The sequence below is a fragment of the Ailuropoda melanoleuca genome, chromosome 2 (assembly GCF_002007445.2).
Source record: "Ailuropoda melanoleuca isolate Jingjing chromosome 2, ASM200744v2, whole genome shotgun sequence".
Lineage (NCBI taxonomy): Eukaryota > Metazoa > Chordata > Mammalia > Carnivora > Ursidae > Ailuropoda > Ailuropoda melanoleuca.
The window spans coordinates 14,091,652-14,111,621 of NC_048219.1; the positions used below are offsets into that span (position 1 = coordinate 14,091,652).

Sequence of the window (19,970 nt, forward strand, 5' to 3'; positions counted from 1 at the left end):
GGGGGGGGGGGGGGGGGGGGGGCTCAGACGGTGTTCGCAGGGAGCCTTGAGAAGAGGTCAGATTCTGCCTGGCGGGTGACAGGATCAGCAGTGGGTTGGACGTGGGGGGTGGGGGTGGGCAGGAAGTCCAGGTAAGCTGGGCTCAGCAGCTTGAGCCACTGAGACTCCATTTCCTCCCTCCCCCACTCAGAGAGCTGGGCAGCTCCAGTCCGGTGTCTCTGAGACTGCTCCCCCTAGGCCGCTGGAGGCCCGGACGTGGCTAAAACGGGGGGGAAACGTCTCAGTTCCTCTTTGACCTCTCAGGACACTGGAGGCTGTTGGTCACCCCCCACCTTTCTGGTACTTTCCCCTTCCATGGCTTCGGGGCTCACAATAAACACTGAAGAGCGATCTGGTACGTCGAGGTCAAGAGAGCAACAGTTCTGGAGTGTGAGCTGCGTGCCCGGCCTGTCCTAGGTGTGGACAAGCGAGTCGGCCAAGCCGAGTCCCTGCCCGCGTGCGGCTGTCTTGGGTGTTGGTGACCGGTAAGGCTGCCCCCTGCGTGTTCCCGGGAGACACCCAGGCACGGACCCGAGGCCGATAGGGTGGGGGACGGGAGGGGGGCGGCCGTGGAGACAGGCCAGGCGCCGCAGCCAGTGCGCTGGGAGACAGCTCTGTCGACGAGGGCTGGGTCAGATGAAACGCACAGTGTGTGTAGACTGGGGGTGGCCAGGGAGGTGGCGGCCACTTGGCCGCTGGGTAGGTGTGGTGTGAAGGTCGGGGGTGAGGGGTCGGGCTGGCTCTGGAGAATTCGCAGAGCCCCAGGGCCGCCTCACCCTTGCTGTGTGCGACTTGCCTGTGAAGAGCCTCCCGCGTGGGGGCTCTGCTCCTTCGCTGACCTGGGGCTGTGTGTGGGTCCGGAACAGAGGAGTGGGTCTGTCGGGGCTCCGTGGGGTGCTGAGGGCGGGGCCGGCCTACCTGCAGCTTCACCGCTCCAGTGCTCCAGTGCAACGTCTAAATTTAGGTGAAGGAAGGAAGGAAAGAGGAAGGGAAGGAAGGAAGCGTTTGGCTTCCTATGGAGGGGAGCGAGAGGGAGGCGAGTGCAGGAAAGGCCTGCCCGGCCCCTCTTACAACAGCTGCCCTGGGTGGGCGTGTGGGCACACGGGCAGCCTCTGGCTGGCCGGGATCCCCCGACCCCAGATGGGGGTTTGGCAGGGAGGACCGACACTGTTTGGCAGGGAGGACGCAAGCTGCAGCTGCTCTGGGATGCCTCCTGCCTGCACCGGAGGGGGGGGGTGCACTACTGGGTCAGGAGAATGCTGGGTAGCTCTGTCCCCCCTCCACCCAGGCAGTGGCGCTGGTGGGGCCGGGGCTGTGGGGTGGGGGTCTGTCCACTGGGCAGAGCCCAGAGCTGCAGGAAGCCTGCCCTGGCTGGCGGGGGCTGGAGAGACAGAGACACGGGGAGAAGGGCAAGAACAGCAGACGGGACAGGCCACACTGGCTCCAGGTCAGAAGTTTTATTGCTGACATGCAGGAAGAGTCCCCATGTAGTACAAAAATATGTCTTTATACAAACTTTTTTGTGACTTTTTCTGTTTTGTTTCTTTACAACAGGACCTCTCAGCGTGTGACACCCGGTGAGGGCGGGCCCAGCCTCCTCTCTTTTGCTTTGCCACAAACGTCAGACACAGGGCTGACCTTGGAGGGCGCAGCCTGATAAGGCTCCGCAGACCCCCGAGGGTATTGCTCTGAAAAGGAGGAGAAAGCCCACCTGTGGCAAGCAGGCCCAGAGGGTCCGGCAGGCTGCTGGACAGGGGCACGGCCGAGACCCTCACGGGAGGACAGTCACAGGGGCAGGGAGCCCTGGGCCAGACTGCATTTCTACTCCCTTGGGAGACTTCTTTTTGAAATAAATATAGAAAAGAGGCCATCCCCCGCCCCGCAGCACGACACCCTGGCCCTCGGCGGCTGGCCGCTGGTAGAGGCAGGGCTTGGTGCTCGGGGGGATAAGTGCTGGGCTCCGGCGGGCTCCCACAGACCCACTGAGGCAGAGGCATGAGGCGCCCAAGTGCTGGGATGGGGGCATGGGGAGGAAGGGGCATGGGCGGCCCTGCTACTGCTGGCAAGAGGTGGCCCCATTTTTTCCAGATGGGGAAACTGAGGCACAAGGAGGTTTGGGAACTTGCCCAAGTCACTCACAGTGAGTCAGCTTTTGGGGAGGGGGCAGCTCACACTCTGGGAAACAAGGTCGCACAGGCCTCGGTCACCTCCCCACTGGGGAGCAAGAACAGACAGGGCCTGAGGGCCCAGGGCTGCCTGGAGGGGAAAACTCAGACTTTCCAGGGGGTCCTGGGGGGATAGGCCAGAGGAGGGGTCTTTGCTTGGCACCGGGCAAGGCCAAGTCCAGTGAGGGAGAGTGGGAAGGAAGGGCATTCTGGTGAGAACAGTGTTTCTGGCAAGACGGGCATCCACTTCAAAATCTCGGCTCAAAAAGGGCAGCAGGGCTGTTCTCAAGCCAGGCAGACCCCCCCAGTCCTTACAGCGCTCCCCACAAGCCCCACAGCCCTGATGAAGGGCCCTGGCCAGGGTCTGCTGGGAGAGACACCACATCCATTATGAGGCAAGAACAGGAGGGCAGATGCTTCCACCATTCTGTGAACACAGAGGGGTGCGGGGAGCAAGAGGACGTGCGAGCAGGGCCCACCCTTTCACGGTCGGCCCAGCGCTCCCCTCCCTGCCCGACCACCAGGCACCCCATTCACATCTGTGTCAATGTCACCTCGGTACCACGGTGCGGGTGCAGAAAGAAACCAGGATTAATGCGAGGATACAGCACCTCAGAGAAGCTACTGAGATGGGAGAAAGAGAACCAAGTCTAGAAAGGCCTCCCCATCACCAGAAACAGGAGGGACTGGTGGGCTGGAGGTGGAGGGGCTGGCAAGAAGGGGCTTCTGAGCCTGGGGGCGAGGAGGGGGTCCACGTGTGGGCGGTGGACTCCCTGCTGTCCAGCCAGGTCGGTGGGGGGGTGGGGGTGGGGGCAGGGAGTGGCCACAGGCCAAGCCACCTAGAGATGGGAGAGAAGTTGGTTTCAGTACAAAAATAAATATATTTGAATTCTGCTTAAGATGAGGTGAAGTTTTCCAAAGCTTGGACTGAGGGGCCTGGGGTCAGAAGGGGAGGGTCAGACAGCCTGGAGGGGCCCGGGGAGGGCAGTGGGCAGTGGGTGTTCATTTTGGGAGCCAGCAGCGAGCTGCGTGTTCAGCTTATTTGTCTGGGGGGGCGTGGGGGGTCCGCTGGGCGGGCTCCCTCCTCCTCCCTCTCACTCAGTCCGGAGACAGCGCGGTTAAAGAGCCGGAGGTAGATTAAAACGTCGTGATTAAAAGCAGATTAGTTATCTAGGCTTCTCAGATTAAAAAACCAAACAATCAAGCGATCATTCTCAAGGTAGCTTCGTGGTCCGTCTGCTGACCCCGTGTGTGCCCTGCGCTGTCCCTGCCCGGCCGGCCGACGGAGCCGGTGGGGGAGCGTTGGGGCCCCGGCTGGGCGTCGGAAGAGGCGGCGCTGGGGCTACTTGCGCAGGTAGCGCTGCGCCAGGATGGCCGCGTCCAGGGGGTTCATGGGCTGTGCGTCGTGGCCCAGCCGCCGCACAGGGGGCACGCTGCCGAACTGCCGCTTGGGCACCCAGCTCCGGGCCTCGTGCACGGAGCTCTTCTCCTCGGCCAGCAGCAGCTGCTGGCGCATGTAGTTCTCGAATTCGTACTGGGAGCACTCCTCCGTCACCTTCGCCTTCGGGAGACAAGGAGACACGGAGACAAGCAGAGAGGGAGAGAAGGGTGGGGGGAGAGGGAGAGGGAGAGAGAGAGGGAGAGAGGTGGGGTTGCAGATAAGAGCCGGGAACCAGTGTTAGGTGACCTGGCTCCAGAGGCCGCCCTCCCTGTGTCCGAAGCCCACCCGCCAGCCTGGACCTTGCCCGCGGCCTGTCCCGGGGGTTGCTCCAGCAGAGGACAGGCCTGGGATTGGAGGCAGATCCCCTGCTTCCTAACACACTGACCTTGGGGGAGGTCGCATGACCTTGGAAGCCTTAGCTTCCAGAGCTCTGAGTGGGGCAGCAATCTTCCCTCAGAGCTTCTCGGGAGGGAGCCGCGGGGGCGGTGGCCTGGGCAGCCCAGAAGAGCCGCTCGGAAGTGGCAGGTCCCTGTGCTGATCGTCATGGGGGAGAGCAGCGCTCTGCGCTCAGATTTGGGGTCTGAGCTATGTGACCAGCAAAATCACTGCACCTCTCTGAACCTCAGTTTCTTTTTGTGAACGGAGGAGAAGAACACGGCCACACAGGCCTGTGGTGCAGACGGACAGATGCACTGCGGTGGCACCGAGGCGAGGGAGGGCCTGCCGACTCCCTTCTCCACAGCCAGGAGGCTCCTCCAGCTCCCACCTGCCCAGCGAAGGCTGTGGAGCCCTGGGGCAGGGGGAGGAGGGGCAGGGAGGGAAGGTCCTCATGGCATTCCTCCCACGGCTCTGCTCGCCAAGCCCTGCCCTCCAGGGGGCACCCTAAGATCGCCTGCCAGCTGCTGCCTGGCCTGGGGTCTGCCCCCATGCCAGGCCCAGCACTTTCTCCGGTGCAGGGAGCAGGAAATGGGAGAAAACTGGGAGAAAATGAATCATCTGGAAAAGGAAGAGCAAAAAGGCTGGGAGAGACCCAGTGAGTCAGAGGCAGAGCAACGTGGCCTTTTAAAGGGCCAGCACAGGGCAGCACCAGGCCTGTGGCAGGAGGAGGAAGCTGAGAGAGGCAGGCTGGGGCCCCGCCTCCACTGCCCCATGGCCCCTCTTGCAGGCTACGGAGGCAAGGCAGGCCCCGAGCAGCTAAGACGGAGGGGGCCTAGCAGCCTGCCAGGAGCTGCCCCCTCTGCCCCGGCCCTGCCTGCTGTCCCTGGACGCTGGTCTCTTGGGACTGGGTGACGACCGACCGGTCTGACCTTCCCAGCTCACCTCCTGGGAGCTGTCTGCGTTGCTCATCTGGTCGTCGATGTCAGGAACCACTTGCAAAGGGCCGCTCAGCGATGACAAGGACTGCCTGCGGGAAGGCAGATGAGTCAGGCCGGCTCCCCAGGCCCGGCCGGCGGGCGCCCCACGGCTCTAAGACTCGGCTGCACTCAACAGACCGGGCTGGGTCCCGACTCAGCCCCCTCTCGACATGAATGACTTTGTCTCCCAAGCCTCGGTTTTCTCAGCCGATAATGGGAGATATTTCTACCTCACAGGCTGTGGTGGAAAATGAGCGAGGTAATTAATGCCAGTCCCACAGTTGGCAAAAACTGGCACACCGGGGACGCTCAGCCCTGAGTTCTGGCGGCACCCTTCCCATCTCGCCCGTGGGGAACATCTGGAAATCGGACTCTGTCTGGCAAAGGAACAGGCCCGACCTCAAGCTGCTTTTCTGGGTGGGATGGGCAGGGCTTAAGCGCGGGCCAAACGCAGACTTCGGCCAGCCGGCACCGGCCCACTTACCACGACGCGATGATGGCACTGAGGGCCTCCAGGACGTCGGCAGCGGCAAGGCGCTGCTGGGGGTCGAGGACCAGCAGTTTCCGGATGAGGCACACGGTGTTCTCGGACACGCGCCCATCCCTGATGAGGGAGAGGACCAGCGCTCAGGCAGGGCAGGCTGCCGCCGGCTCCCCAACTCACCACTCCGAGCCTCGCGTGGCTGTTTCCGTCCCTCCCCAGGCAGCGGGACTCACTCTGGGATGGTGTACTCCGCGGCCTTGATCTTGCGGAAGAGCTCCTGGGGGATGCTGTCATAGAACGGGAACTGGCCATAGAGCATGGTGAAGAGCACCACGCCCAGGGCCCACATGTCACTCGGCTTGCCCCGGTACGGCCGGCCTGTGGGGCACACGGACGCACGCGCGCTCAGCCCAGGCCTGGGCTTCCCTCAGCTCACCAGCCACGTGCCTGACATCCTACCCGCGGGACCCTCCCCCTCACCTCCTCCCAGGACGATGCCCCACCGAGGAGTGACCCCCCAGGAGAAGGGACTACCCTTGGCCTTGCGCAGGCCACCCACCGGCACACCAGCCCTGCTCTGCCGGACTGCAAGCTCTTGGGGGCTCGGCCTGGGTCTACGGCCCTGGCACCCAGCCAAGCAGCTCACAGAGCAGGTGGCCAGGAGCGTGTGTGTGGAACAAAGATCTAGTCGGCCACCCCTGCCCCAATCCCTGTCCCCTCGTCCCAGAGTGCTTCAACCCATCTGTGAGGATCCCCTCCCATTTACTTCCTATCTCCCCCGCGAGAAGGTAAGTTCTCAGACGCAGGTGCCTCTCTGCTTGGCGCACCGCTGAGCCCCGGTGCCCAACAGGGACCCAAACATTTGCTAGAGGAATGAGCATCCATTTAAGTGACCTCCGTGATGTTTCCCTCCCTGCAGAACAGAAGGGAGCGAGCATTTAAGCGAGCGCCACGCTGTGACGGCACTGGAAGAGATGTTCTCATTTCGTCTCCGCCGAACTCTGTCAATTAGATATTTCCTCTCCTTTTCCAAAATGAGGTGCAGGGACGTCACTGGTCCAACACCACACAGTTGACAGGAGGAGCCCTGCTACTCCCACTCTTGGGGCAAGGCCATCGCCTACCACCCGCGCCAGGGCTCCTCCGGTGCGCAGGCCGCTGCCGGCCCGTTCCCGCAAGTACAGCACCTCAAGCCTTTCGAAATTCCCTGCCCACCCCGTCCCTGGGAGAGCAGACCCAGCAGCAGCCCAGCTTGCAGACTGTGACTCAGCTTCCCCACGGGTGTGGAAGAGATGCTGCCAGGCACCCCAATGTCCTGTCCCGGGCACCAGGCAGTGCCTGGACAACCAGGATCCCTCCTCTGGGTCCTGAAGCTGCGTGGGTGGCGACAGATGCCTTTGGGTCAGGGCATACTGGTTCTGGAAGGCTGTCCAGGCCCACTGAAGGTCAAGCAGCTTAACCAGGGGTGTACTGCACATGTGCATGGAAGTATCCTTACAGGCCTCGGCCTGTGCCTCCAGAATGTACCACGGGCCTCCCTCACCTAGCCTGTGACTTCATCTGTGAAGTGGGGCCAGGATGCTGACCTCGCAGGGTTTTGCCCTGGCTGCTGCAGTAGGCGGTTTTGTGGAGCTCAGTGTCTGCTATGCTTTCTCCAAGGCTGTGTCACCCTGGCCCCTGTCCAACCCCCAGTGCCAAAGAGCAGCGCATGGGTGACCTTGTGCAGCTGACCCCACGGTCAACGCCAGGGCAACCCCGTTCTCCTGGACCACGTGGGGTCGTCATCGCAGCCCACTGTGCCACGACTCTAAGCTGCAGCGGCCGCACGCGGTTCCTGCCGAGATGTCCGGGACAGGGGCCCCGCTGCCAAGGTGGTATGGGCTCCCTCTGAGCCCCAGGACTTCTGCCCTGACTGGATGGGAGCTGAACAGCCCCCTCCAGCCGACAAGCTCCCCCAGGAACTCTGCCTGGGCGGGCGACCCTTCCCTGAGCTTTGGCTTCGGAGGGGACTAAACTTCAAGTCTTCCTTTCCGTAATGATAATGCCGGCTAATGTTTATTACCAGACAGCAGGTTAAAGGCCTTCTTTAATCGCACAGGACCTTATAAAGCAGGGGCTGTTATCATCCCTGTTTTATAGATGCGAAACTTGAGGCCCAGAGAAGTCAGTAACTTTTCCAAGGTGACACAGTCATTAACCAGTCCATAAACCCTAGGGGCAAGGTCATGTTTGCCTTTTCACAGGCTCCAGACCAGACGCTGGAGGCCGCGCTTGGAACACAGAATAAACCAAGTGGCAGACCTCGACTCGGAGCCCACGTGGCCGGACTCATAGTCAATCATCCCGCTTCAACCTCTTAACCACGTGGGGAGGCAGTAACGCATCCCGCTCTTAACGCAGGAGGAGACTGGGGCTCAGAGAAGGGGGCTGAAGGCCAGGATGAGAGCCGGCTCTCCAGCCTCCGGGTCTAGGACTCTTTCTGAAGCACTGGGTTCCTCTGTTTCATCCTCTGAGACCAACATGAATCCGGAAGAGCCAGAGAGAAGCCACAGGCAGGAGCAGGAAGTGCGTGCACGTGGAGGCCCCCCTGGCCTGGCGTCGCTGAGGCGGCCTGACCAGAGCCAGCCCTTCTATTCCTGGTGCGCGGTCACAGGCCCCACCTCACGGACCTGCGCTGAGGGAAGAGCCCGGTGCATCGTCCTGGCTCTGTCACCCACAAGGATGCTTTGGGGAATCTCATGGAGGTTGTCCAGCCCGGGCTGGTCCCCGGGGAGCTGGGGTGCAGCCCTGGCACGTGGCTCCCTCTAGCAGAGGCCATGGCGACTCCAACCCAAACCTCAAGGTCCTGGGGGGATGGTGGCAGCACGGCCTGGGAGAGCCTCAGCCGGGGGAGGCGGTGAACGTGTGGTAATGCCTCGGCAAGTTACAGCAGCCTGCTCCCCGCAGGGACGAGCTGGCCCGGGGACACTGCTGCCTCTGTGCGTGGGGGGACAGGGGCGTGTGGTGGGGATGGTGGCTCGGAGGCTCAGCCTCCGTGCAGAAGGGATGGGAAAGAAAAAGGGAAAGGAAAGAAAAGAAAGTGTCCCGGGGAACGTGGACTTGGGCAGGAGGCTGGCCAGGACATGAGCCTCAGTTCTCAGGTTCAACTATTAGCTACGACAAAGGGACTTCGAATCTCTCCCCGCCAGGGTCGCCGTGTGGTCTAAGCAGACGACGCAGGTCACGTGCACAGCACGGCGCCGGGTGCTTGGCGATGGGATCAGTGAGTAATCAGTGTGTAACTGGCTTTTTATTTTGTGTGCTGGCTGTTTCCTCCCCACTAGAAGGTCAGCTCAGCGTTCACGGAAGCAGGGACGTCTATGTGCCTGTTCGCTGTCGTCTCCCAAGTGTCTAAAACAGGGCCTTCTCCATGGTAGGCCCTTGGAAAATTCAGGCAGAAGGGAGGGAGGGAGGGTTTGGAGATGGAAGGAGGAACTAATGAAGGAACAGAACAAAGGGAGAGCCGTCTTTGTCGCGGTGTCAGAGCCGGGGAAGACCTGCTCATGGCAGCCTTTCGCACTTGAAATGCAGGATGGTGTTCTCCACGGGGCATCCCTCGGGCCTTGCTGGTCTGGCCGCTGCCCACCTCTCTGGCCTCGCCTTGACCCAGGCTCCCTGTCTGGCTGGGCAGCAGCCACAGCTTGCCCAGTCCCGCCCCCTCGAGTCCTTATCTGTCCTTGCAATCACAGCTCAAAAGTCACTTCCTCAGGAAAGTCCTCCAAGTGCCCATTGTTCACACTCGGAGAAACAATCTCAGAGAGTCATTAACCCTGCACCAGGGTGAGGGTTACCATCTTCCTCCCCCATAAGACCCCAAATTTTGTACGCAGACAGACAGTACTGGTTCGGACCCCCACTGAAGTCCCGGCACCTGGCCCAGGCCCGCCCCCAGACACGCTCTGTTGAAGGCGTGAGCCTCGGTGGAGCCCAGCACTGCGTAGCCCTTGGGGCCCGCTGCCTGGCACGCCGCACATACCGCTGAGCACGTCTGGGCTGATGTAGGCAGGGCTCCCCCTCTGGTCCTTCAGCAGGTCCCCCTCGCTCACGAGATGCTTCCCGAGGCAGAAGTTGGTGATGGTTATCCGATGCGTCCTGGGAGCAGGGGGCAGAGAAGGAACAAACGTCGTGTCTGTGCCTGCGGGCGCCCGGCTGCCCCCGTCTTGCCCAGGGAGCAAAGGAATCACACCCACACCCTCCTCTGCTCCCCGGGCCCCCGCTGCCTTCCCTGCGGCTGTGTGAGCAGTGCCATCGCGGCGCTCACGCTGGCCGCTCACCCTTGCTTGCACCTGCTGAGCGGTCCCCTCAGCACCCGGGACCAGAGGAATGTGAGTCCCTCCGACCCAGTGAGTGCTCCAGAGGGGCTCCCCGGAACCTGCCGTCCGGGCCGAGCCTCGGGGCCGCAGCTCAGGACTCACAACGACCTGCGGCGATGTCCCAAAACTACCTCACAGGACATGGACATCTGGAACGACGGGAGCTCTAGCTCGGCTCCCTCACTTCGGTACAAAGAAAAGGAAGTTCGGCAGGGCTCTGGAGTCCACCCACGGGGGCCACTTTTGTCCCCCTCGGCCGATCTCTGTGGTCATGACCCTGGTCACTGTGGATCAGAGTCCCGGGGACAGTACTGAACACGAACGCTGACGGAGCACCGAGGGGGCGGAGGCCCTGGCTTCTGTGTCTCGTGCGGACTGTGCGCACTCGCCCTCACAGGAGTCTAGGAGGGAGGCTTCTCGCAGCCCCATTTTGACAGGTGATGCAGTTAAGGTGCAGAGAGACGAAGGGACCTGCTCAGGGTCAGGGGGCTAGTGGGCAGGACCTAGGCCTGGGTCCGCCTGACCCCAGAGCCTGTACTCTGGATGGCCACCGCTCGTACCCGTGTCCCCGGGCGGTGCCCAGCCCCTGAATTTCCCTCCAATTCCACCAAAGCTCACTCGGCCCTTGTCCTGTGCTTCAGACTCTCCCCGACCTAGAGGACCACAGACCCCCATCTGAGCATCATGGGTGAGAGCAGCTTAGGGCTCGGATCCTTTAATGAAGCTCACAGTGTGCACAGAAGGAAGAGGCCGAGGGAAGGGGCCTTACGCCCCACCCAGGCAGTGGGGGTGGGGGTGAGCAGGCCCCCCCCAAGAGGCCCCGTCGAGGAAGGCCAGTGAGGAAGGGTGCCTCTCCACCCACAGGGGGCAGGGGTCACCTGCCCGGCTCCGTGTCAGCTGGCTGGGCAGAGAAGCAGGAAGGGCAGCCCCGTGAGGGGTCTCCCGCCACCTCTCACTGGCTGAGTCTCCAGGCTGAAGAGGGGGTCGGCTCAGAGGTACAGGTTGTGTGGGGCTGAGCACGGAATTCCCCAGGAGCTGTGACCAAGAGGCCCTGCGAGCCCTTCAGCTATCTCGGGGAATTCTGCTGGCAAAGGGCTTGGTACAAAACAAAGGTTAGTCTGTCCTCTGCATTCCAGATGGAAACCTCGACTCTCGCTCTGCATACAGGCCTGCCCTGTCAGATGCCACAGAAATCTGCCTGGTGGCCCCCAGGGCAGCTAGGGCCTAAGAGAGTAGGCAAAGGGTCTGGCCAAGGATACCATGTCAAGAAGTGGATTGCTCCCCCTCTGAGCCCTGAATGTGGGACTGCGCATCCACAGAGCTGAAGGCCCACAGTCTGTCCTCCCACCTCAGATGGTGGCTGCGGCTGGCAGTGTGTCCTGCAGGGGTTCCCTGAGGCACAAGACATTGGGAAGGGACTGCTCAGGGCAGTCTGGGGGGCTTGGGCATTAGATTCCTAGGTCCCAGGCCCAGCTTGGCCATTCCCTGGCTGTGTGACTGTGGGTGCCTCATTTAATCTCTTATTAAACCTGTTTCCTCATCTGTCAAATGGAGACTATTAGCACCCCATTCCCAGGACTGTGTGAGGATGTGACAGGAAGACAAGCCCAGGGAAGGCACAGAGCCGGGGGCCTGGTGACTGGTAACTGACTGCTAGCTCGGATTATCCTCTCCTCCTCAAACGGCGGGCACAGCAGGCGGGGGCTAGTAACGGGGAGACCCCAGGAAAGACCCCACCTGAGGCAGCGGGCGAGGGGAACCACGCTGCAGCCACAGGCCCAGGAGCAAGCAGGCCAGCATGGGCTGTGCTGCCCTCTGGGCCTGGGCCGGGCCAGGGGGCTCAAGGACACTGTGTGTGGCTGGGCGGCGGGCAGCAGGGCCGAGCTGGCCCACACCGCCGACGATCCTGGAGGGTGTCCCACAGGAAACCACACGGTCAACTCTGAGACCTCCCGAAGCTTGGCCACGCTCCCCTGCCCTGCCACTACCGCCCAAGTCGGCGGGTGGCACCCAGATCCCTGGGAGCCCCAGACCGCCCAGATTCGTCCTGCGGCAGGGGCAAGGGCAGTGGGGGGCGGAGGGAGGCAGCCCTGCGTCAGCAGGACCCGCTCTGCGTGAGTCACTCTTTAGTTATGGCCCTTTGGACTACCAGCGCTTTTCTCCTTTTCTAGGAACTTGGTGCGCAACTTGCTTACCCAAAAAGAAAGGAGGAAGGAGAAAGAACCCACAGCAGACCTCATATAACCCCAAAAGGGTATTTCAGGTTTCAACTCTTGCCTTTTCTCCCAAGCGGGGTGAACTCGTCAGGATAGCCGCCTAGCAAACCCTTCTCCCTGTGGCCTCCCCTGGGGCCGCTCTGTTCTTCGAGGCCCAGACGCGGCCTCCAGCTCGGCTGCCTGCCTCCGCAGCTGGAGTTAGGGCCCGGCCTGGCAGGCAGGCGGGGGCTGGCGCTCCTCCAGGCCGGCCTTTGAACTTTGCAAGGGTGCCAGCGAGAAGGGAGGGGTGTGCTGCAGACGCGCCCGGGGCAGGGCATGGCGTTCTCACTGGGTCCCTCTGCACCGCCACCCCCTCCCGGAGCACTCCGTCTGTCGCAAGACCCCAAAAAGGTGAGAAGCGATGCAGCCAAGATCAGGGGCTGAGTGAGGTACCGGTGCTCCTCTATCTGAGGAAAACACGTGGCACGCGTGCACACGCACACCCAGACAGACAGACGGACACGCACGGAGCCGCGGCCGTAGCTCCACTGCCGTTACTCGAGAGCAGCCGGGCTTCCTGCCTAGACTCCCAGAACTGCGGTGGCCTGGAGTGAGGGGAGCAGACCCGCCTGGACGCACAGAGGCCGGCCGCATTCTGGGCTCAGGGGCACAGGCGCGCGAATGCGCGCTCTCACAGGCACCCCTAGGCTGCTCGGAGGCAGCGTGTGGCTGCGTAGAAGGCCACAGGGCATGTGGGCTCCGCAGCCAGACGCACTTAGGTGGTCAAAAACTAAGCCCCCGAGGGGCGCCTGCGTGGCTCAGCCGTTAACCGTCTGCCTTCGGCTCAGGTCATGAACCCAGGGTCCTGGGATCGAGTCCCGCATCGGGCTCCCTGCTCAGCGGGAAGCCTGCTTCTCCCTCTCCCACTCTCCCTGCTTGTGTTCCCTCTCTCGATGTGTCTCTGTTAAATAAATAAATAAATAAAATCTTTAAACAAACAAACAAAAAAAGCCCCCTCTGTGTGAGCAGCACGCCTGCTGTCCAGAGCAGGATGGTACCAGGCCAGCGTCCCACAGAAGGTCAGGGCCTCAAGTCCAAATAAGACAACACGCTCTCAGGGCTGGCAGGGTCTGGGTTCTCTAGCACCTGCCCCCCAGGTGCAACTCAGGGCTGGGGCCAGGGACCCCTGGGCTCCCCGCTGGCGCCCTCACCAACCGCTCAACCCCCAGCAGGCCTCATCTCCCAGGGAAGCAAGCTACGGGCCGTCTAGCACGGGGCGCGCTTGCGATGGACCCAGCCCCGTGAGGCAGTTCCACGTCTCAGGTCCATCTCTGCAGGGAGGCTGAGTCCCCTCCACTGCCACAGCCGAGGACACGGAAGCTCAGAGAAGTGCTTGCTACCAAAGCAGCCTCTCAAGACACGATGAATCAATCAACCAATACATAATCAAATGAACTCCCATGGTCTCGAGGGGAATGAAGAGGCAGTGCTGGGCTAGGAGCCTGGTCTGACCCCCGAGCTTCCCCAGCTCTCTCACTTGGCCCGTCAAGGGTTCCAGCAGCCCTGGAATTTCAGCTTCCTTCCCTCCTCGCTGTGGAGCATGACAGGGTCAGGTTTTCATGGTTTCACTTTCTCCAGCTGGCCAATCTTTACTCATCCCTCAGGGAACTGACTCAGATGGCCAGAGCCTCTGCCCTCCTCCATGGGCCCCCACCCAGTGCTTTCTGGTCGGCACCCCATTGCACGGTGACTCTGGGAGATTGCCCGTCTGCAGCACCGGCGCTGGTTGGTGGTGGCAGAAGGGCGGTGACCTCCTCAAGGCGTGGGGCGGGGGTTTGGTCCCCCCATGCCCTCCCCAGGGGCCTCGCTCCCTGCAGCTTCTTCTCCTGTGACTGCTGTGGCTCTGGCCACTTCATAGGGACAGCGGGCCCCCTCTTGAATGGGCGGACACATCAGGGGACAAATCACGACCACACCGCTTCTGCTGTGAGACTGGTGCCTACCATCTGCGAGCCCTCTGACCCACTTCAACTCCTGGAGGTGGTGGCAAGGGTGAGAGGCCCAGGGAGAGCAGGGGAGGTGGCGAGCCCTTCCCAGCCCTGCACTGCTATGGTCGTGGTGGTGCCTACTGGCGGTCCTGGGCCCCTATGAGGCTGGGGCCCCTCCACCCGGTGGGGGGCGGTGATAGCCTGTGGCAAGGGCCTTGTGTGATCTCCCTCTGCCACAGATGGACCGAGGGTGCGAGGGTGAGCCGTCCAGACCCCCCCAAGATCGAGGCACTTTCTCCCTGCTGCTGAGAGCGATGGCTTCTGACCACTCATAGCTGCATCCTTTTCCGTGAAGCCCCCTTAGCCAAAGGAAGCATTCTGAGGCTGTGCCCAGGGCAGGGCCATGCACCCAAGGACATGCGTCCCCTTGCCTCAATTTGGGACATCTGAAGGGCTCCCTAGCTCCTGAGTTTTCCAGGCTGAGGCCCTGCTGTGACTGAAGCACAGCTCAGCTTCTCCCTCTACCCAGTCCCGCCCTTTGCCCCGGGAGCACTTCCCGGTGAGCCTGCTGCACACACATCTCAGAGTCTGTTTCCTGGGAACCCGACCTATGACGAGGCCTCATTTTGCTCACCTGTCATTCCTTCACTCATTTCTCCCATGTTTTATAGTCATTTACTGAGCACCCACTACACACACCAAATGAATGGCCCAAGGAGGATCTTTGGAATCCTTCCCAGAGCTCCCTTTCCATGGCCTGTGGCCTGTTGGACTCCCCTTCTTCTTCTTTTTTTTTTTTTTTAAGATTTTTTAATTTTTTTATTCGACAGAGATAGAGACAGCCAGCGAGAGAGGGAACACAAGCAGGGGGAGTGGGAGAGGAAGAAGCCAGGCTCATAGCAGAGGAGCCTGATGTGGGGCTCGATCCCATAATGCCGGGATCACGCCCTGAGCCAAAGGCAGATGCTTAACCGCTGTGCCACCCAGGCGCCCCCCCTTCTTCTTCTTCTAAGTAGGCTCCGTGCCCAGTGAGGAGCCGAACGTGGAGCTTGAACTCACAACCCTGAGATCAAGACCTGAACTGAGGTCAAGAGTCAGACACTCAACTGATGGAGCCACCTAGGTGCCCCTAAGAGTCCCCCCTTCTGAGCAAGCACCATATTCCCACGTAGCAAAAGGCAGAAGCAGGCATCCCCGGGATTCTTGGGGAAGTGGGCTGTTGTGAGTCAGAAATGGGGGCACTGGAGGGCACGGGGTCGCCACGGCACGCAGCCCGTGCCAGCCGCAAGGTCACACCCTGACAGAGAAGGGTCTTACCTCTTGCTGAGCACCATGTTCCCAAGCTTCAGGTCTCTGTGCACAATGTTTTTCTGGAAAAGCAACAGGCATGTGGTTTGCACCATGAAGGACGGCGCCAGGGTTGGGCCCAGCCTGTAAGATGTGGGCTCTCCAGGGGTTTGGGGAGGCAGGAAAAAGCCCTACGACATGTCTCTAGGCTCATGCCTTGATTTGCCAGCCGCAGACAAATCAGGACCGTTCTAAGGCCTCATCAACCACCGGTAGGGATGAGGTAATACGTGGACCCAGGCAGTCTCTGTCCTACCAGGGGCGGTTTCCCCAGTTTTCTCCCCTCAGGACAGCAGCCAAGGGGGAAAACCACTCCTCTCTCCACCTCCAGGTAATATCCCGCTGAGAAAAACACTAGCATCTGCCTGGATCTGCGGTCAGAGGTGAACTCTCACGGTTCTGGGGACCAGGCAGTGCAGGCTCAGTCCGTAGACGCTGTGTGCTAGGAAGAGGCGCAGGCTCTCCTCACCTGGACCTCAGGGTGCCAGACACCCCTACCCTAGGGAGAGCTCAGAGACGGGCTGCGGCTGCCCCGGGGGATCTCACCGTTGTCACCTCTGCTGGGAGACTACAGCTTAGCCCCTCGACAGACGGGCAGCTGCTACGCTGGGTGCCGCTGGGCTGCCGGGGCAGCTCCTCCCCAGGAACCTGGGCTGAGGCCTGCAGCCCCGTGCCTCACTGGCTACACAGGTAACCTAGCCACTTTCCTTCTGGACATTCCAGCTGCAGAGCACGTCTGGGCGTGGCGGGGGCGGGAACCAGAGCTGCTTCCACTGAGCAGCGGCAAGAAGGGTGGCCTTCCGTGGCAGTGGGGCCCGGACGCTCCTTGGTCACCGGGAGCCCAGGACGGGCCAGCCAGAGGAGGAGGGACCGGCAGGGGGGCAGAGCCTCACCTGGTGCAGGGCTTCCACGACGCGCACCACGTCGTAAAAGATGACCACGGTCTCCCGCTCGCTGAGCCTCTTCTCCTTGATGACGTAGTGCTGCAGGTTGATCAGGTCGGCGGTCTTGTCGCTGAAGTCGTGTGCGCAGAGGCAGTCGAGGACAAGGCAGATGCGCTTCTTCATCTTCTTAACCATTCGGCTGGATTCCGCGTCCTCGACAATTTCACAGGTGCGGTCCTGGGAGGCAAAGGGGCAGACCAGGGCTTGGTCGTGGGCCCGCCGGCCCAGGGCCGGGGGTCAGGGACTCTCCTCTGGAGCCGGAGACACACACCAAAGGGAGAGCCTGGACCGAGCTGCCCGTGTGCGGGGTGGCGGCCTGAGGCCTGGGCAGCCGGGACCAGGGGCTGATGTTAAAGGCTTCCTGCTCTGATCCCAGTGCAAAGGGTTCGGATCAGGCCTGAGCATGTAATGCCAAGGGGACCTCTGGGCCCCGGGTACGGGCAGCAGACCCGGGGCCCCAGGGCATCTTCCCTTCACGCCACTCCCAGAGGTTCCAGCCATGACCAAGGTCCGCGACAGTAGAAGTGAGGTGTCCTGTGTGTCCAAGACAACTGTTTTCCCATGGAAGCCAGACTCCTGGGCAGCCACGGAACTGTGGGAAAGGCGGGCTTTGGGCCCCAGCTCCCGCTCGTCCCAGCTGCGGGACGCGGGGCAGTTCACCTCACTTCTCCAAGTCTCTGGTCCCGCATCTGTCAAAGGGAGCTGGCACCCTCCCTCACGGGCTGTTCAGAGAACACGGCAACCCACGGCGGCGCTCAGGAAGTGCGTCCTGCTACCAGCGCGCGGTAGTAAGTGCCGGCCCATGTTCCTTGCCGAAAAGACATTTTTCTTTTATTTTTTTTAAGGTATTTTTTTTTTTAAATTTTTGTTTTAAGTAATCTCTATACCCAGGATGGGGCTTGAACTTACAACCCCGAGATCAAGAGCTGCATGCTCTACTGATGAGCCAGCTTGGGGAGATGCTCAGTGTCCGCCCCAGCAGACTGACGCCTGCCTCCCAGGGAACTGCTGGGGATTGGAGAGCCACGTTTCTCCTTCCGAGCGCGATCATACCTCTTGTTCTCTCCTCCCCAGAGGCCCAGCAGTGTCTGGCACACAGGGGACCCTAGAAATGCTTCTAAGCACCCAGGTTCTATTATCCGCGAAGACTTAAAGCAGGGCCGAGCTCTGGTAGCTGTCAGAGATGACGCTCACGGCCCCCCGGTTTGGTGTCATGTGGAAGGGAAACTGATGTTCAGTCACCTCTAATCGCACATCTAAGAATAACGACCTTGGGGGGGGGTGGCGGGGTGGGGAGGCATCTTCCCTTTATTTTATCCAAGAACTCAAGCTGACAAGGAAGTAACCGTGATGAGTGTGGCCGCACACACGCCCGCTCACCGTCCTGAACAGCTTGCGAGGCCGGCCTCCATCGCCGCCTCCATTTTACCGATGAGGAACCTGAGGTGTAGGGACCGGAAGTGACTTGGCCAAGGTCATACAACCTGACTCCAGGACCACCGGCTCCAGAACCTCTGTGCCACCCTGCCAGCACGCGGCCTCTCGGGTGCCGGGTCCACCCAGCAAGAGCGGCCCTGGCCAGCGTGGCTAGCTGAGGGCCCTGCAGAAGCTCTGCCGGAGGGCGGAGCAGGAGGCCTCCCGGGTACCCTGAGCCGGGCCTTCTGTGTTTCTGGAGACACAATTTCGGTTCGGCCCCGAGGAGGCCTCTGTTCAGGGTACAAGTTACTCATTACTACCTTCCCTAAGGGACCTGGAACATCTGAGTATGGGGGGCTCAGGGATACTTGCTCAACTAACTGGGACGCCAGGGCAAGCGAAAGGACTGTCGGTACCAAAACCAACTGCGGGATCCACAGGTGGCCCACAAGGCTCGTCCCTCCTTGTTGCCCTCCTTCCACGCTGGCCTGGGCCAATTCCTGACACGACACAACAGGAAAGAGCCTGGGCGTCTTTAAATGACTTCATGTTTTCCTCCCTTCTTGGAAAAGTGGCTCTCCAAAGAAAGGGGCATTGCCACAGGCCGGCGAGCCTCGTGGCCGGGGCGCTGCAGCAGCTGGTGCGGCCACAGCCTGACCTCCAGCCCACACCCCTGCAAGTCCTGGCGCACCCAGCATGCAGGGGTCCCAGGCAGTCACGTGGGCGAGCCGCTCTAAGTACAGACATGGCCCCAGCGGGGGCCGGCCCCAGGAGCCAGCCAGGAGTGGGGGGCGGGGGGAGGGGGACAGGCAGCCCCCTCTGCCACTCACCTGGAAGAGCCCGTGGTGGTGCGCCACGCCGTCCTGCGTGTGGAGGAGGGAGAGCAGAGAGTACTCGGTGTGTAACAGCATCTTGCCTTGCCTCTCCTCCTGGCTTTCTACTCCTTGGTCCCCCCTCTCCTCAAGGGTGAGGATCTTTAGGAAGGCACACACACACACAAAGACCAAAAACCCAAAAATAAACCTTACTTTACAAAGCAGAATGACTCGAGCAGGAAGAGCAGGGGGCTCGCGGTCGGGCCCGCAACACCTGCACGCGCACTCCCACAGGCACGTACGACGTGCGAGGTTTTTCTCGAAGTGACGGCAGTGTGACTTCTGCTCTGATCGCGCTCTTGAGATCAGGCCTGTTCGGAGCGCGACTGCGTGAGCCCGACCGCTTCCCAGGAAGAAACGGTGCTACTCATGTTCGCAGGAGGTGTGGGTGTGAAGGTAGAAAAGAGGGGAGAGCAGGCTGGCAGGCCAGCCCCTGGGGCCCGAGCCTTCCCCGCCCCGGGCGCCTCACTCACCTTCAGCTGATAGAAGTCATCTGTGCCGTCTTTCCTCGCCAAACACTGCACAATGCTCGGCACCGGGGAGTTGCCCAGACGGGGACCTACGGCACACAGAGCCTGGGGCTTACTTTTCTGGAGCCTTGTCTCTCGTGGCGCCACGTGGTCTCTCTGCAGTTCGCAGCCCCCCCACGTCTCCCCCCACGACAGTGGAGGAGCACGTACGCATGTGCCTGAGGGACACCTGACTCTTCCAGGCCGGCTCCCAGACGGAGGGGTTTTCAACGGCGGGGGTGTGCTGGAACCTCTGAGGAGCCGGTGGTAAAAGCAGAGGTCCCTGCGGCAACCTGGAGCCTTGAGTCAGCATCTCCAGGAGGAGGAACTAGAGCTTTGGGAACTCCCCTGGTCGTCGGCGGTGGCCGCCTGGCCCCTGTCGGGGCCCAGGTTTGGGGCACTTCTGTACTCCTGGAGATGGACACTGCTCGCTGTCCCCTGCTGGCATCCTGCCTGAGCGTTCAGAGCAGAAGTCAGACAAGGTCACAGTGTCACATCACAGCGTGTCACTGTTCTCAACATACAGTCGAAACTTCCTTCTTGGCTTCTGAGGTCCTGTACGGTTTGGTACCTGCCCACCTCACTGATCATGCCCCCCCACCCCCTCGCCGGTACGGCAGCTACACTGGGCTCTTATGTACTAACTTGTTAAGCCCTTTCCTGCCTCTGGGCCTTTGCATTTGCTGTTTCTTCTGTCTGGAATGCTTTTCTCCTGCGTTTCACATGGTTGGAGCCTTCTCCTTTTCGGGGGTCAGCCCAAACATCACTTCCCCATCAGGAACCTTCCCTGTACGCACTCCCTGTAAGCCGTCCCATTCTCATTTCGTCTCGTTCACTTCCTTCACGGCCCTCACCGCCTG

The 19,970-nt window shown here is 61.4% G+C and overlaps 1 protein-coding gene across 9 annotated transcripts in view; it reads right to left on the reverse strand.

Moving 5' to 3' along the window:
- Nucleotides 1-1,476: 1,476 nt before the first annotated feature.
- Nucleotides 1,477-19,970, reverse strand: part of STK40 (serine/threonine kinase 40) — a 38,730-nt gene continuing 20,236 nt past the window's right edge. For 3 of the 9 annotated variants that reach the window (XM_034649318.1, XM_034649298.1, XM_034649310.1), the window contains exons 3-11: nt 19,075-19,160; nt 18,557-18,730; nt 16,260-16,487; nt 15,337-15,389; nt 9,500-9,615; nt 5,718-5,862; nt 5,485-5,604; nt 4,966-5,050; nt 1,477-3,765 (exon numbers count right to left, since the gene is read on the reverse strand). In XM_034649318.1, the coding sequence (XP_034505209.1) occupies nt 3,547-3,765; nt 4,966-5,050; nt 5,485-5,604; nt 5,718-5,862; nt 9,500-9,615; nt 15,337-15,389; nt 16,260-16,487; nt 18,557-18,730; nt 19,075-19,160 (1,226 nt within the window). In that variant the 3' untranslated portion in view covers nt 1,477-3,546. Of the gene's footprint in view, nt 3,766-4,965; nt 5,051-5,484; nt 5,605-5,717; nt 5,863-9,499; nt 9,616-15,336; nt 15,390-16,259; nt 16,488-18,556; nt 18,731-19,074; nt 19,161-19,281; nt 19,564-19,970 lie in introns of all 9 variants that reach the window. The other 6 variants (XM_002925158.4, XM_034649347.1, XM_034649329.1 and 3 more) reach the window with 5 other exon arrangements.